The sequence below is a fragment of the Populus alba genome, chromosome 13 (assembly GCF_005239225.2).
Source record: "Populus alba chromosome 13, ASM523922v2, whole genome shotgun sequence".
In the NCBI taxonomy this organism is placed as follows: Eukaryota; Viridiplantae; Streptophyta; class Magnoliopsida; order Malpighiales; family Salicaceae; genus Populus; species Populus alba.
The window spans coordinates 13,609,122-13,626,712 of NC_133296.1; the positions used below are offsets into that span (position 1 = coordinate 13,609,122).

Here is a 17,591-nt window from a genome sequence, read left to right on the forward strand (position 1 = left end):
AAAAATATGTGAAAATTAGAGATTCAAACTACATTGAGAAATTTTAACATCAAGATTTTTTTATTTATTTAACTTTGAATAATTATTTTTAATTTGATTTTTTTTTCTAGCGCATTAGATATTGTTTAGGGGTTTATTTTATTATTGAATTTATATTAGCTAATTATTAGTTTAGACTCATTAGCTTGCAACCTAAAAGGGATCCGTTAGGACTTATTGTGAAGGAAACAACCAAGTTGTCACCAGGTTCATATGTACTTCCTACCATTCAGTGATTCTCCTATATTGAGAAGTTTTATTATGAGACTTTTTATTTGTCATTGTCATTACTTTATTGATTCATACTATTTATCTCTCTTATTTTATTTAGATCACTCATTGATTGTAATATTGTTGACTTCACTTTATTAGATTTTAATATAATTTAATTTCTTAACTAGAATTTTTAATATATAATTAGTAAAAAAAAATTACTTATATTTTTATGATTTTATAATCCGAGTTTATATTGTATTTTTTGTGTCATGTCCAAAAAACATTCTTAACAACCTTAATTAAGAGATAGTGAACTAAAAAGTTAAATACAAAAAAAAAAACAAATAGGCCGCTCAATTCAAATTTATGATAATTTTCGTTTTGATTCCAATTTTTTTTGTTTATTTCTTAATTCCTAATTTAAAATAAGAGAGAAACTTGCTGAAAATAGCGAGAAGATAGACAAATGTTAGTATTTTATGATTTGGTCATGAAACTCGAGAGAATTGGCAATTATAGGCTCCATTGAATGAGGAAAATTTGATATGGTTGTTTTGAGTCTTCATCTTGCCTAGAAACATATTAGGGTGGAGAGAAAAAATTTTGATTTGATTTTGTAATTTTAGACCCTTTTTTGTATGTCTAGCTATTTAATTGTTTTTTCTTGGGATTTGAGGGTGTTTAATAGATATTTTGGGTCAAAATGGGTGAAAAAATCAAGTTTTATGGGGGAAAAAACCATAGCTCTAATTTTCCTTCCACCATAATAGTAGCTGAATTTTAGGAAAAAATAGACGTCTCATCTTCTACCCTTTAAAAAGGAAAAAAACACCTAAAGCTTATTTTTAAAGGCCTAGGTGCATTGGGCTATCCAAGTCAGGCTCATGCGCATGATACTTTTTGTCCGTCAACTTTTTTTCCTTTTAATTGGGAAGCCCCCGCACATTGGCTTATTTTTAAAGGCCTAGGTGCATTGGGCTATCCAAGTCAGGCTCATGCGCATGATACTTTTTGTCCGTCAACTTTTTTTCCTTTTAATTGGGAAGCCCCCGCACATTGGCTTATTTTTAAAGGCCTAGGTGCATTGGGCTATCCAAGTCAGGCTCATGCACATGATACTTTTTGTCCGTCAACTTTTTTTCCTTTTAATTGGGAAGCCCCTGTGCATTGGCTTATTTTTAAAGGCCTAGGTGCATTGGGCTACCCAAGTCAGGCTCATGCGCATGATACTTTTTGTCTGTCAACTTTTTTTCCTTTTAATTGGGAAGCCCCTGTGCATTGGCTTATTTTTAAAGGCCTAGGTGCATTGGGCTACCCAAGTCAGGCTCATGCGCATGATACTTTTTGTTCGTCAATTTTTTTTTCCTTTTAATTTTATCATTTAACTAAAAAAAAAAAGATTGTTATCATATAATTAAGTAAAACATATTTTAAAAAATAATTTTATTAAACTCATTGGAGTCCATAACTTAGATCATATGTTTGACGGATTAAATCACGAAGCCCGAGTTAATATAATATGTTGTTGTCTCAATATTTCTTAAAATGAAGAAGTAATCTTGAAAACTTTTTTTTTTAAGTCAAACCATGTTTTTTACCAGTTATTTAGGTTACCTTTGTTCCTACCAAGTCAACAAAAATATACGAATTGTAAAGTTGAGCACCAATTAAATATCATGATATTTGTTCGAGACTGTGAAAACCTTATAATAAACAAACCAAAATAAATTATAAAGATTAACTTAAAATCAATAAAATATTGAAGAAAAAAATTGAAAGAAAAAAAGCTTAAAAAAATCAATTCAAAATTAACAAAATATTAAGTGGTGTCATTGAGAAAAAAACAAAAAAAATCAATTGAAAGAAAAAAAATAGAAGATAGAATTTTTTTTATTTAAAATGTGGTAGCTTCTTCACTATTTATATAAACATTGAAGGAACTAGAGTTCTACCCTAGTCCTTTTACTAGAGTAGATCGTGCTTAGCGCCATACTATTTATTATTTTTAATACTTGGAAAAAAAATTATCAATTATTTTTTTATTAATTTAATTTCATTCCTTTTCAAAGTTTTCAATGAAGAAATCTTTGATTAAAAACATATATTTTGTTGACTCTTCAATTCATTTATATTTGTGCAACAAGGCCCTCATAACAAATGTATTTTTTTTCTTGTATTAAATGTTTTATGACTATTAAATCTAATAAAACTCATAAAATAATAAATTGATCAGTATGAAACAACCATCTTTACGAGGAGTACAATAGTTCAAGAAAAATAAAATGTAAAATATTTTTTTTTATTTTTATTATTTTAACAATGATATTTTAATCAAACATAAAAAATTACTATGTTAAATAACACATAGATGAAAATGACCCCATATAACCTTTAACCCTTCATTAGATAATTGATTCACGCTCCGCCGTGGGCCAAATCAATTTTTCTGTAATGTTAAAAAAGATGCTCGAGAACTACTAGCATGTTTAAAAAAAAATTAAAAAAAAAATGCATGTTAATTCAATTATATGATATAAAGAGCAATGACAGTACATGGATTGAAACTTAAAAAAAATAAATTGATAACGATAACTAGAAGGAAAAGTATGCTTGTCAAAAAGGAAAAAATAATTAAGTTGAATTCCAAAAGAACATGAAGTTAAAGGACAGAATTGAAATAAAAAAAAAAAAAAAATAATACATCTCAAGTCAACCTGAGCTAACATGAAGATTCATAAGTCAGGTTGTGAGGTTGGGTCAACTTCATTAAAAGTAAATTGAGAAAAATAACGATAGTCAATCCCCAACAATCCAAATATAAAAGACTAAATTAAATTAAAAGAAAAATTCAATCAATAAAAAGAAGCCTAAAAAAATTAAACATCCGCAAATTTGGGTAAGGCCGTAAAACCTTATGAGTCAGATTATGCGAATATGATAACCTAATAGAAAGTAAAATAGAAAAAAAAATAATGAAACTTAAACTTTAAAAATAGCTTAGTTTTGAAGGACTAAACCAAAAAGGATATATAAAAAAAACTATCACAAAAAAATACATGAGTTAACTAGCAAAACTTGCTACCAAGGTCATGAGATCAGGATAATTAAAAGAAAACCAAAGAAAATATCAAAACTTATTTTCCCAAATAAACAACATTGAATGATGAAATAAAATAAAATAAAAATGCAAAATCAACCCTTTTAAAGGAGGCATCGCCTCACGTGAAAGGAGGCGTCATGGTGTTTCATTCTTAAACGGTGCCTAATGTACAACCATTTTTTATTTTTTAATCATATTTTATATTTATTAAAATATTGAATTGCCTTTTATTCAAATATGTTATAAAAAAGGGTGAAGATACGAAAATGCCCTTAGGTACTAGTCAAACAAATTTTGTGTTAAAGGGTAACCTGGTCATTTACCATGCTTTGTAAATAAATAAATAAAAAAATAAACCTGGGCAAATCTGTTAAAGCTGGGTTAATCTTCCGAAGTCGCAACTATTGAACTCCTAGACTTGGATTCAATCAAAAAGCTCAATTCTCAACTAATTTTATATTGAATGATGAAATTAGAAAAAAAAAAAAAACTCATCAATATAAAAGTCAAAGTAAAAAAAAAAAACAATTGCAATTAAAAGAAAGAGAATCAAATTTGTTAAGAAAAAAAAACATAAGTAAGATGAAATCATATAAAAATTATCTCAAATAAAACAAATAATAATTAAAAAAAAATGTAAAAGAGGATAAAATGGAAATACAAGGATGATTGATATTGTCAACAAGGCCATGAGAAACAGAGAAAATATTCTAGGACCATTAATCATGCCAACCACAAACAAAAAAATAGACACTCAAGTTCGAGGATAAAATTAAAAATAATAATTTTAATAGTATAAATTATTTCAAATAAAACAAATATTAATAAAATAAACAGGACCAAATCCGAAGGAAAAAGAAATTGAATGTTTTTTGTTTTGAAAATTTGTAAGGTCACCACAATATTTGAAGAGGAGGGAGAAAATAATAATAAAAAAAAATCCCCTAACACCAAATTGGAAGCGATTAAGCTACATGTGTAGCTTAGGGATAAATGTATCACCGAAAAGATTCAAATGCTTCAGAAGCCATCATTTGACCATCCAACATCACTTCACACGTTACTAGAAGATAGTAGGATCTTCCTCTATGTTGACTTATTTGTAAGTATTATTTATATATTTAATTTCAAAGACATCTAATTGTTGCTAATCCAAATTGATATAACTAAAAACCTTAAGAAAAATACAAAAAATGCTCTTATACCTAATTTACCTTTTGTTTTAGGCTTTTAAGGGTGATCGTGTCATTTTACCATGCAAAAAAACATAAAAAGACTAAAAAGGGCTTGGATGAAAACTCTTCAATCACCAGTACAATAAATTTAGTGTTTAGTGAAACCCTCTTTTAGAATCGCAATGGTTCAAAAAAAATAATATATATATATATATATATATATAATCTTAATTTTTAATTTTAAAATGAAATATTAATTAAAAATAATTGATTACTCAATGAAAAAAATACATTAATTAAGATAAAATAATACGATTTTCTTGAGAAGTACAATGGCTCATAAGGAAAAATATATAATAAAAGTTCTTATTGATTTTATTTTTGTTTTAACATGCAGTTTTAATTAAATATAATTGATTAATATGTGAAATAACACATTGATTAAAATGAAATAATACAACCTTTCTAAGGAGCACAATGGTTCACAAAGGGATAAAAAACGAAAAATATAAAGGGTATTTTATTGTATTTTTCCTTTGATATGACATTTTAATTATTATGTAAAACAACACATTTTAATAATATAATATATATATATATATATATATATATTATTTTAATATGAGAATCTTTGAAATATTTTTTTCAATAATATTGAATGAGAATAAAATATATTTAAATTGTTTATTTTTCATTAAATTTTCTTAAATGTATTATTCTTTCCATATAAATTCTTAAAAACAATCTATTCATGATGTTTTAGTTCTTTAATTAAAATTTTCTTTCACTACAATAATAAGTTTTTACTTGAAAACGATGCTTTTTAACCCAAAAAGGCAACTTTTTTGTCTGAATAAAAAAAAATACATGAAAAAGAGAATTAGGTTTTGATTAAAAATATATATATTTTTTATTTTTAATCCAAATCATTATAGCCTTGCAAATACTTTTTTTATTGTTATAGTTTTTTATTCAATCAACTATGCGGCTAAAAAAAAAATATTTATTGTAAAAATTATGTTAATCAATAAAGATGATTTTGACAAAAACCATCGTTTTTCTATCCAGTTAGAAATTTCCCGTGGTGGAGCAACCATGCTAGTTCATATCTAACTAGATATGGTGGAGTGTGAAAATGTTGGTTTAAGATTGTAGCCAAGAGAATTGATTAGTCTAAATATTGGCGTAACCAAAACAAACTAATATAAATTAAACTACAGCTTATTAGCTTGAAATTACCTAATTAATGGCTATGGCTACAGTCTTCTTCTTAACCTGTGCAAAACACATGCAATCGTGGATCACATTTTAGCCTGCTGTACTGACGACGGCTAATTGCTGTCCACTTTGTGCAACATAAGTCAAGCAAAAAGAAACTTTGATTGGAACCCTACGTGTTTTCTGTTATCAAACATGGGCCAACTTTATTTTTTAAAAAATTCAATGTTTTTTTTAATATATTTGTAAGCTTTTATTGCATTTACATTTTAAAATAAAAAATATTTTAAAAAATAATTACAACTACATAACCACACTTAAATAAACTCAAATTATAACACTAGACATATGTCTACTGAAATAAAAATATTTTGGATTTATTAGTAATATTTAAGTTTTATCTACAAAATTAGTGTCTAAGTATTGACAAAACAAACCTTCATAGAAAGTTTTGTTAGGACATGTTTGAAAAATATGTAATTCGAGAGTGATTGAAAGAAAAAGAAGAAGAAAAAGAAGGAGGAGGTAATTATTTGACAAATAGCTAGCCAGGTGAGAAATTAGGGATAGTGAAGAAGGGACATGTGAAAGCAAGCACCAAGGAGTACCTTCTTGTGTGATACATGAGGAGATAAGAGCATGTTTGGTATTATGATTATTCTTATAGTTATAATTTGAAAAAAAAATTAAAATTTAATGTGTTTAATTAAAATTACGATTAAAATTATAATTGAAAAAAAAACAATTTCTTATGTTTGGTTAATATGTTTTTTATATAAGGTTTGATTGTAAAATTACCTAAAAGAAACATATGTCTATATATATAATGATAAAACATTGTTATTTTATAATTATGATTACATAACGAATTGAATAATCCTTGTATATTAATAAAAGTTTTTCAGTGTCCCATCAAACTACTTGAAAAACACATAATAAAAATAATATTAATTAAAATAAAAACTAAAACTAGAATAAAAAAAAATAAGTCAGTGACAGTCCAGGTAATGCAAGTAAATGTAAAATATATATATATATATAATAAAAAAAAACTAACAAGTTTGAGGGGTAAAATAAAAAATTCAATCCTAAAGGTATTTAAGCATTTTTAATGTTCTTGTAAAAAGAAAATTACAACACAACCTCTGCACAAAAAGGATTTTTTTAAGAGGTTATTTTAGTAATACCATTATTAAAAAAAAAAAGTCAAACAAAAACATGTCACTTCATTTATTTTTGACAAATAGCTTTCATTTTATTGAAAACTCGTATTTTTGGCTCCATGGCAAAACAACACTTGGAAAGTTTTGCAATGTTAATTAATTTTATATAGTGTTAACAAACAATGGAGCACAACAATAAGAACAATGGTAAATTGCTTTTCACAAACTGAGGTTGGTCCTCATTTAAAAGTGAGGTTCACGTTAAAAAAAATACATTAACATTAAGTAAATATTTTAAAACAACTTTTAATTTTAATAGCAAGTCACAATAGCAGATCCAAACACCCACTAAAAAAGTTACAGATGATTTTTTAATTAATGTATTATCAAAAATCTTTTATATAATCATAATTAGAACCTCAATACTTGTTTAATTATTGGCTTGAACTTTACCTCCTCGTGTGATACACGAGGAGGTACTCCTTGGTGCTTGCTTTCACATGTCCCTTCACTATCCCTAATTTCAAGAACATGTATTTGTTGACTAATTTAAAAGGCTCCAAATCTTTAGAAAGAAGAAGACAGATTCTTACGTGGGAAAACTTGTATCCTGTGTTTCATGGCCAGATCTTTGAACTTCAACCTTAAGGAAGAAAAATAATAGTAATGATCTTGAAAATTTCAATGGCCGCACTTAATTTCTGCTTGTTGGAATTTGGACCGTGCATGGATTATCTATAAATTGGAATCTTAGATTGGACTATTTATACGAGTGTCTTTGTTATTGTATTTTAAAAGTAATTTTAAAAAAATTTAATTTTTTTTATTTTTTTTTGTTTTAAATTAATCTTTTTGATATTTTTATATTATTTTGATTTGCTGATATTAAAAATAATTTTTAAAAAATAAAAAAATATTATTTAATATATTTTAAAATAAAAAAAATTTAAAAAATAACGGTTATAAACACTCAAAATCTTAAAGCGCGTTAAAAATAGTTCTTTGTCATCTTATACCAACCTTCCATCCTGATAATGGATGATAGTCCTTTGTTTTAACTTTTTCTTATAATTGAATTTAGACTATAGAAAATGACTTCATCCTGAGGGAGGAGATTCCTTTCATTTTTATTTTATTAACATCTTAAGTATTGTTCGAAATATTGGAGTGTGTGTGAATATATATTGGAGTGTGTGTGAACATTTTAATGGGCCGTTTGATACGGCGGTCCAAACGGTTTTTTGCACAATTTCAAATTTTTTTTTTTTGTTGCTAAAATTGAGTTCGGTTTGTACTTTCTAGATCGTTTTGATGTGCTGATATCAAAAATGATTTTTAAAAAATAAAAAAACATTATTGGCATACTTTTCGGCACGAAAAGCTATTTGAAAAACAACAGCTATCACAATCCCAAACACTCTCTAAGTCTTGTTAGAAATATTGGAGTGTGTGTGAATGAATATATATATATATATTCACACACACTCCAATATTTTGAAGAAGACTTGAGATGTTAATAAAATATATATATGGGAGATGGTGTTGAAAACAAAAATATGGTATTTCCATACTCTATAAATACCAGAGCAGCATTTAGCCTCATGAGTACCCACCTCCCTTGAACCACCCTGGATTTCTCTTATATCCTGTTCCAAATGATTCTTGGGGCTCTCGTTCTGCTACTTCTTTATGGCTTCTGGAAAACTTTAGCCAGAGAGAGAGAAAGCAAGAAACTAGCCACAGCCCCTGAACCATCCGGGGCATGGCCCCTGATTGGCCACCTGCCTCGTCTAAGAGGCCAGGACCCAGCATGTAAAACCCTCGCAGCCATTGCCGATCAATGTGGCCCTATTTACTCCCTCAGGCTCGGTTCTCATCGGATAGTGGTGGTGAGCAGTTGGGAAACAGTAAAGGATTGCTTGACCACCAATGACAGAATTCTGGCCACTAGAGCAAACATAGCAGCCGGAAAACATATGGGATACAGCAACGCAGCTTTTGCGTTGTCCCCATATGGAAAGTACTGGCGTGATGTTAGAAAGCTGGTCACTCTTCAGCTTCTGTCAAACCACCGGCTAGAAATGCTCAGGCACGTCCGAGTATTAGAAGTAGACGCGTTCATCAAAGGTTTGCACAATTCTTATACAGAAACAGCGGATCCGTACCCTGCGAAGGTGACTATGAGCAAATTGTTCGAGAGCTTGACGTTCAACATAAGCCTTAGAACGATAGTTGGAAAACGATACTGCAGCAGCATTTACGACAAAGAAAACAGCGAGCCATGGCGTTACAAAAAAGCCATAGAAAAAGCTTTGTATCTGAGTGGGATTTTTGTGATGTCTGATGCGATTCCATGGCTCGAATGGATTGATTTTCAGGGACATATAAGTGCTATGAAGAGGACTGCCAAGGAACTCGATGCCGTGATCGGAAGCTGGCTGGAGGAACATCTTAAGAAAGAAATACAAGGGGAAAGCGACTTCATGGACGTGATGATATCTAACCTTGCTGACGGTGCTGCTGAGATGTCTGGCTACACTCGTGATGTTGTCATCAAGGCAACAACTTTGGTAAGTTTGCTACCTAGCTGTAAGCTTGTCCTGCGTTTTCTTCCTTAATCCTTCACCATATCATATCATATCATCATCATATATATATATATATCAGTAGGCGCAAGAATCAATTGAATATTCCCGTTTTCCATGGTTATAAGACATTCATATCGGAAATAAATAACAAATTAGAGAAAGTGAATTTCAAATAAGCCCTTAATCAGAAACCATGGGGTCTGTATATAGTAATTTCATTAAACAGCTAGCAGGTCAGTAAAAGTTTAGGAATTTTAGGTTTGGGGAAAGAAAAAAAAAAAAAACCTTAGTGTAGTACTATAAATATACAGTAAAATGCTGCCTTAACTTTAAGGTATAGTTAATTATCTTATTAGGTTTAAGTTTGTTTTTTAAAAATTATTAATTCAAGTTTTATAAATTTAAAAGTCACTAGAGGTTTATATAGTCATTAATTTCAAAACTAATGAGATTAATTGAGATATGTGAAAGCTAGTCCAAACATCAATATTAAAAAAGAAAAAAAAAACTGCCATTCATCCAATTTTATCCCGTTTCTTTCTTTCTTTCTTTCTTTTATGGCTGGAGGGTAAGGTGGACCCCTGAGACTTTCAAAGTTTGTCAGGTGCGCAGGGTTCTTGACTTCCAACTATTTTCAAGTTTACACGTTTTGTGTTAGTTCTGCAGATTCTGACCCTCACAGGAGCAGGAAGCACGGCGGTTACATTAACCTGGGCACTGTCCCTATTGCTAAACCACCCAAGTGTGCTAAAGGCTGCTCAAGAAGAGCTGGACAAGGAGGTGGGAAGAGAGAAATGGGTGGAGGAATCAGATATTCAGAACCTCGTGTACCTCCAAGCAATAGTGAAAGAAACTCTGCGATTATACCCTCCAGGTCCCTTAACAGGGATACGTGAGGCCATGGAAGATTGTCATATTTGTGGCTATTATGTTCCTAAGGGCACTCGATTAGTAGTGAACATATGGAAGTTGCATCGAGACCCTCGTGTGTGGAAAAACCCAGATGACTTCCAGCCTGTAAGATTCTTGACTACTCATGCAGATCTTGATTTTAGGGGTCAAGATTTCGAGTTTATTCCTTTTAGCTCAGGGAGAAGATCTTGCCCTGCTATTAATCTTGGCATGGCGGTTGTTCATCTGACCCTTGCTAGGCTTCTTCAAGGGTTTGATCTAACAACTGTTGCAGGGTTGCCGGTGGACATGAACGAAGGCCCTGGCATTGCCCTACCTAAGCTGATACCACTTGAAGCTGTCATCAAACCACGTCTTGGATCACGCCTGTATAATTAAGCACCCGTTTATTTCCACGGTATTAAAATAATATTTTTATTAATATTTTAAGCTGGTCTTTTGACACGTAGACAAACAGGTACTTAATATTTATGACTTCACTACTACGAATATGTAGTAATTTAGACATCTTAATTAGTTAAGAACTGTATGGGCTTGTATCAGAATAAGCTTCGATGTTATGTAATGAAGTAAAATAATAAGAGATGTGTGACTTGTAGTGTTTACTATGATATAAAATGCCTTTCTTTTTGGTTCAAAACACACCCATCTTTTTGTCAACTTAAAAAACAAGAAAAAAATGGTGTAGAAATACTTTTATCCTTTTTTTAGGTTGTGTTTGCACCGGAATTTCAATCAGATTTGAATTTTTTTTAATTATTTTTTATGTTTTTAATTGTTTTGATGTGTTGATATTAAAAGTAATTTAAAAAAAAAAAATTATTTTGATATATTTTCAAGTAAAAAAACACTTAAAAAAACAATCGTTACTACATTCTTAAACACCCCCTTTATAAAAGTAGTATAATATATATTTTTATTTGATCACTTATTTGATGAATATATTATCATATTCAGAATAAATATTTAATAGATTTAGATTGTATAAATGATCATGCATGTTCCTAATGATATAGATTAGGAGAGAGAAATAAATCTATAATGAGTTGAGTTAAATTATATCCATTTAATTTGAATGTAATGATTCAGATTTAACAAACATAATGATCATGTTATAATTAAGGATATATGAGATGATCTCAATTCCATTCTATGACACAACTACGATGATGGATTTCATTATTGCCATTTATGGATCTAATTACTATGTTGGAGGGAAGCACCTTTAAATTCTAAGATTAAAGATACGCAAGAATTTTATCTTTCTATTTTGAACTGATGTGAAACTTTTGGAAGCATGAATGCGAGTGCTATATGTTGATGACATGTGGAATGTCTCCAAGAACATGTCCGAGATCAATAGTTTGAAGAATCAGTTGAGTGGTGAGTTTGAGATGAAGAATTTGAAAGTAACTAAAAATATTTTGGATAATAAGATACGTATAAATCAAAGCATTGACAAGTTATATTTATTATAAAGGAAGTATTTTAAGAAGGTACTTGAGCATTTTGATATGTAACACAGTAAGCTAATAATTACTCTATTTGTTGCTAGTTTCAATTATCTTTATGTTTGTCATTAGAAAATAAGGAGGAGAACGAGCATATGCCAACTGTTCCATATGTGTTCTATATGTTAATGCAATTAAAAGCATTATATATGTTATGTTCTACACTCATTTAGACATTTTCCACGTTATTAGTGTGATTAGTAGATTTATGAGATGTCCTAGTAAAGTTTGCTAACAGGCTGTGAAATGGATATTATGTTATCTTAAAGGTACTACATATGTTAGCCTAATAGCATTAGAAGTAGTGTTGAGGGCTTTATAGATTTAGATCACGTTGGTGATTTAGACAAGAGAAGATCGCTGCAAGTTATGTCTTCACTATCTCAGGAGGTGTCATTAGTTGGAAAGCAATTTTACTATTTATTATTGCCTTGTATACAACAACGGTTGAGAGTATAAAATTGACAGAAGTAGTAAAATAAGCTTTATGGTTAAGAGGTTTGGTTGACAATCTTAATTTATCACATGAGTTAACTATTATACATTGTTATAGCTAGAGTGTCATTTATTTAGTCAAGAACTAGATGTATCATACATGGACCAAACATATTAATGTCAGATATCACTTTATTCTAGATATCTGTCACAAGATGATATATCAATGAAGAAGATTTCGATAGCTGAGAACCCTACGTATATGTTGATGAAGTCTATCTCTACATAAAAGTTCAAGCATTGCTTAAACTTGATTGGTTTGTGTAGAACTTGAAAGATGCTTAATGAAGGCAATTAAAAAGGAGTTAAAATTCATAAGTTGGCTTAATTTAATCCAAGATAAAGATTTGATGGGTTTGTTTTAAATTATTAGGTCAAGTGAGAGAAAAATACTCATGTACTTAGTCCAATAAAAAACCCTCAAGTTATCTAGTTTTAATATTAATGTTTATTTGTAAGCGTTTTCATTCTCTACATTTAAATGGCGTGAGTGGAGAGAAAATATAAGTTTTGGATTATTTTGAGATCTTGAATGAGAGAGTATGATATCTTGTAATCTCGTATTTTCTTATAATGAATGCACCTTATTGTCTTGTGCGTAAAATAGGCTTGAATTGTTAAACCATGTAAATTATTTTGAGATCAGTGGAATGTTTTGGACGTTGTACCTGCATACCAGAGATGATCGATTGTTTCCATGGAGCTCTAAACTTGCATAGATTATGGTCTAATTGTTCTTATTAGTAGCAGATAAATCGAAGACAAAAGGAAAGAAAGATAGGTATCAGAAGAATCACTTAACGAGTCATGCAAAGGCAGCAGAGGGCTCAAGAGAGAGCAGCACTAATGAGCAACTCTGCAAGGATCAAAAGGAAGTTTTCAATATGAATTGTGTGGGTCAATGTATAGGATTTGAAGTTTTTAGATTTTAAAAAAATAAAATTGGAATTCTTTGTTGAAAAGCTGGCGGAAAATGGTTTTTGAGGTTAGATTTAAGTTTAGGATTTTACGTGATTAATTTAATCAGTACGTCTCAAAGGAAGACAGCTTGCCGTTTGATGTAGGAGTAGCCGCAAAGAGTTCAACTATTAGGTGGTAGAGGCAAGCTGATAGCAGTGATTGCCAAAGCAAACTTGCTTGATTACCTGGTTTTGATTTAATTACTTGTCTATGCGTTTTAGGGTACACTGAATCTTATAGCAAATAGTTGTCAAAATGAGTCTGAAACTAATCTGATATCAAACAAATTTCTACTTTCTTGCATTTTGAACTGACATGGAACTTTTGGAAACATGCAAGGAAATATGAGAGCTGATGAGTCTAAAAATGGTTAAATAAATAATTATTAGAAAAGGGATCTGATAACTCTGTACATTCACCTAATTTTAGTTTCACATTCCAGTGAGCAAACAAGTTGCTGGAACAATTAATACAGGGCAAAATTGGATTCATTCTCAAAAGTCCAATGTTTTTCAAGTTGTTTGTTGAAGCCGAATGACAGCATCAAAGCTGAATTTTTCATCTGGTTCAAATGCATCTTCAAGATCTTCAAAGCTTTGTTCAACTCTCAAGTCTTTGCTAACTTTTAAGCCTTCCTATAGAAGCGAAAAGACAGTGTTAATGCCAAGCATTAGATTCATAGATAAATGCCTTCAGAATATAGGGGAATGATGCAGTAGGGTGCACCACAGCAGTTAGAATGTAGGAAGAATTGCATTCCAAGAAGCAGTAATTCCACAAAGAACACACAAAAGGTCATTTGATTTAAAAAAAAAATAGAAAAAAAAAACAAATAAAATTGCTGGTGTGATGAATGTAATGGTGGCTAGAACTACTGGATCAATCAACTTTCAACTATACTATTCAAAATGAACAACGTTAATACAGGTGTTGGCTCACGATTAAAAGTTGGTCAAGACATTCATCAAGGTGTATGGAGAAAAAAAGAAGAAAAGGAAAGAGAGATCAGCTTAAGTGCTCCATTAACATGATTTATGATGTCAGTTTCTGTAAACTTGTAAGCTCTTACATTGATTTCTTTCCTAGAAATATTTCTAGTCATGTGACAAAACTATCTACTTGAAGTGTTTCCCAGAACACAATTCATTGGTTAATCACAGCACCGTGAAGATAAAATGACTTCATGACTTCCTTTAGAATCAAACAAGAAGTTAAGTCGGTTACCTTGTCAACATATTCAGCTACAGTAGAGTTTATGACTTTCTTGATCACTTCCTTGTAAACTTTTGAAGGTCCAAGAACTTCTAACAAAATGTCTCTAGGTATCTGCCAGAAACAAACAATAAGAAAATTCTATTATATATGTCCATGCACATATGTTGGGTGCAAGTAAATGTATATGAACATGACTGCAAGTATGTTCTTGTCTGCAGTCCGCATGCATAGGATGTAATAGTTAGCTCTCTAACTTTTCAATGAAAGTCATCGCTGGCTGTTTTTTCTTTCCTTGTGCATGTGCTTTACATCAATAGTGTGTGTTGGTGCATGTGTGCACATGAATGTTCTCCATAAAAAAGTTTTCATGATTTAATACTGAAAAATAATGAGCAATTTTTTTTTTTTCCTGAAGTCGCAGCTGTAAACTGAGCATAAGAATCCATTTAGACATGATAGATTATGTTAAAAGCGGATGCGCCTCAAAGTTGCAAGCTAGGTGACATGACACTGCCCCTTCAAAGTTCACTACTAGCACAACATATTGTGCATACTCTTTGTCTGCAGATGGTAATGGACTCAAGATGAGGTCAACATGCATCTCAAGAACGCAAGTTTTTGTTCACTTTAGGAAATGGACAAAAATCTCATATTTAAGTTACTTATTACAACTAGGTAAATGAAATTGGAGTAAGAGGATATGGAAACTCACATCCGGTGTTTTTCCTGCCAGTTCCCCATGGTGTTTGATAGAAATGATGCATCGCATAGAAATAATAACAGAAAACATCAGAGGCAGACTAAAATTAGGGAAATGAGAAAACATTAGAAAAGAACAGTCATTGAAAAACAATACTGTAAAGAAAATAAGATCAAATACGGCTTTAGAAGGATGGTTTGGCAAGTTACTAGTAAGAATACAGTTGAACATTATTTCAATCTGACTACTAGCTGTATGGTGCTATGTTCTCAGATTCCAAAATATAGAAAAAATCTATTTGAGGATGATTATAAGTAGGCTTGAGATTCTTGAAGACAGCACTTCCCTACTAGCAATCAGATAGAGAATTCAGATATTTTACCTCCCTTTACTCTTCGAAATCCTGGGATTGGCTGGGCTGCAGTAACCATTTTTTTGAAAACATCTTCAAAAATTGCTCTAGTTTTAGCACCAGATACTTCCACTCTTATCTGTCCACAAAAGCTATGAATATAATAGATTGCTAAAATTATCAACCACCAGGCAATTTAGAACTTGCCTAAAACCAACAACATGAATCCAGTATCTGCTCATACCTTCAATTCTTGATCTTCATTGGTACTCGTAATCATCACTGTGCAATCTTTGAACCGAGAGGAAGATACTTCAACATCTTCAGCAGCTAATTTATGTAGTCATTAAGTTGTAGTCAAAGGTCAACACAACACTAGCAATAAGGTTAAAAGCAACTAATTGAAAGACAACAAAATTGATTTGCACCTGATACTACAGCCGCAACAGGAGTAAAACATCTACCATTTTCCCTGTAAAATCAAATTAACAAATAAATAAGCAACCTCGCCAATTTCTTCTTCTTGCTACAAAAACCCAACAATGACATTTACATCAAAATCCAAATACAATACTCGAGCTCAAGTGAATGAAACTGCATTACCTTCTCCAAAATCCTTGCGCCCCACATCTCATTTGATGGGAAAAGGATGGCATTTTGCGAGTTAGATTTGGAGTAAAGACATCCACTGTATGCTTGTGACTTATTAACTGAAAATAATAACCAAACAAAAAACCAAAATTATTCCACTAAATCATGTCAATTCAGATTAAGATTTAAGGGTCATGACTCATTACAAAGAAGCTAAAACCGGTATTAAAATGTAAATTACTCAAGTAAAGATTATAGTTTTCCATAGTAAAACTAAACTCAAACAGACAAACAAAAAAGTGGATAAAAACATAATGCAGAAGTGTGCTGGTTGTGAAAAAATGAGAATCACTGCGTTGCCTGTCATCTTACAATGAAGTGAACATGGTAAAAATGACAGACGGGTGTCAATTCAAGCTCTATAGTAAATCCATGAGCACTTACAATAGATCCCATTAACTACTTTAAGACCCCATGTCTTCTATAGAATGAAATAGCTAGAATTTGGCTTAAAATGAAAAGAACAAGTTCAAATTATAGTTGCAGAAATGAAGAAATAAGGAGAGAAAACAAAGATACATTACCTTGAGGTTTAAGCCCAGGCAGAGGGTTTTAGACGCTACTATTTCCATTATCTCCTCCTCCTCCCTCTTATCAATCGGTGTGGCACCTAGCTAGCTATATAGATTTCTTATCACCATCTCAATTTTATTAAAGTTTTTGAGTATTATTTTCATAAAAAAACAACAAAAATAAAAGGTTGAGTAAAATATTTTATTTAGTCCCTATACTTTGAACAAGGTCATAAAGTAATCCCTTATATTTCAAAATATTAATTTCATCCCATGATTCTTATGATATTGTATTAAAATGTTGATTGGTTTTTCTCCAAGCCCCCACTACTTGAGTTGTTGGGTCAATACAAGTTTAGATTAAAAAATAAAAAATAAAAATCATTAGACTCATCTAAATTTACACGAAAAATCAAATTGTAAATTGATCAATCAAGTTACTTGAATTTAATTAAATTAATTTTTAAAATAATTTAAAATTAAATATAATTCAAGTTAGATTCTAAATCATTCCACCATCAAATCTATTTATGATTTGAATAAAACAATAATTGATCATAAAAAAATAAAAAAGAATTAATTTATAATCCTAGGAGAGTAAATAATTAAGTTATGAATAGGTTTAAAGTTTAATTATCAAAATAATAATTTATTTTTTGTAAATTAAGATAGTGTTTGGCGTCGTGGTAAAAATTATTTTTTATTTAAAAATAAATTAAAATAATATTTTTTTTTATTTTATTAAATTTATTTTTGATATAATCATATAAAAACATAAAAAATT

General features: G+C 30.2%; 2 protein-coding genes across 2 annotated transcripts; one reads left to right on the forward strand and one right to left on the reverse strand.

Moving 5' to 3' along the window:
• Positions 1-8,449: 8,449 nt before the first annotated feature.
• On the forward strand, positions 8,450-11,016 carry LOC118050412 (dimethylnonatriene synthase). The gene is made up of 2 exons (XM_035060762.2): positions 8,450-9,481; positions 10,166-11,016. The coding sequence occupies exons 1-2, from the start codon at positions 8,567-8,569 to the stop codon at positions 10,787-10,789; spliced, it is 1,539 nt and encodes a 512-aa protein (XP_034916653.1). The 5' UTR covers positions 8,450-8,566; the 3' UTR covers positions 10,790-11,016.
• A 2,716-nt stretch (positions 11,017-13,732) lies between these two features.
• Positions 13,733-16,977, reverse strand: LOC118050414 (uncharacterized). Its single transcript, XM_035060764.2, has 8 exons — positions 16,820-16,977; positions 16,248-16,354; positions 16,073-16,116; positions 15,889-15,974; positions 15,675-15,783; positions 15,305-15,318; positions 14,602-14,703; positions 13,733-14,012 (listed from the first exon to the last, which is right to left on the reverse strand). The coding sequence occupies exons 1-8, from the start codon at positions 16,865-16,867 to the stop codon at positions 13,890-13,892; spliced, it is 633 nt and encodes a 210-aa protein (XP_034916655.1). The 5' UTR covers positions 16,868-16,977; the 3' UTR covers positions 13,733-13,889.
• Between the last annotated feature and the right edge of the window lie 614 nt (positions 16,978-17,591).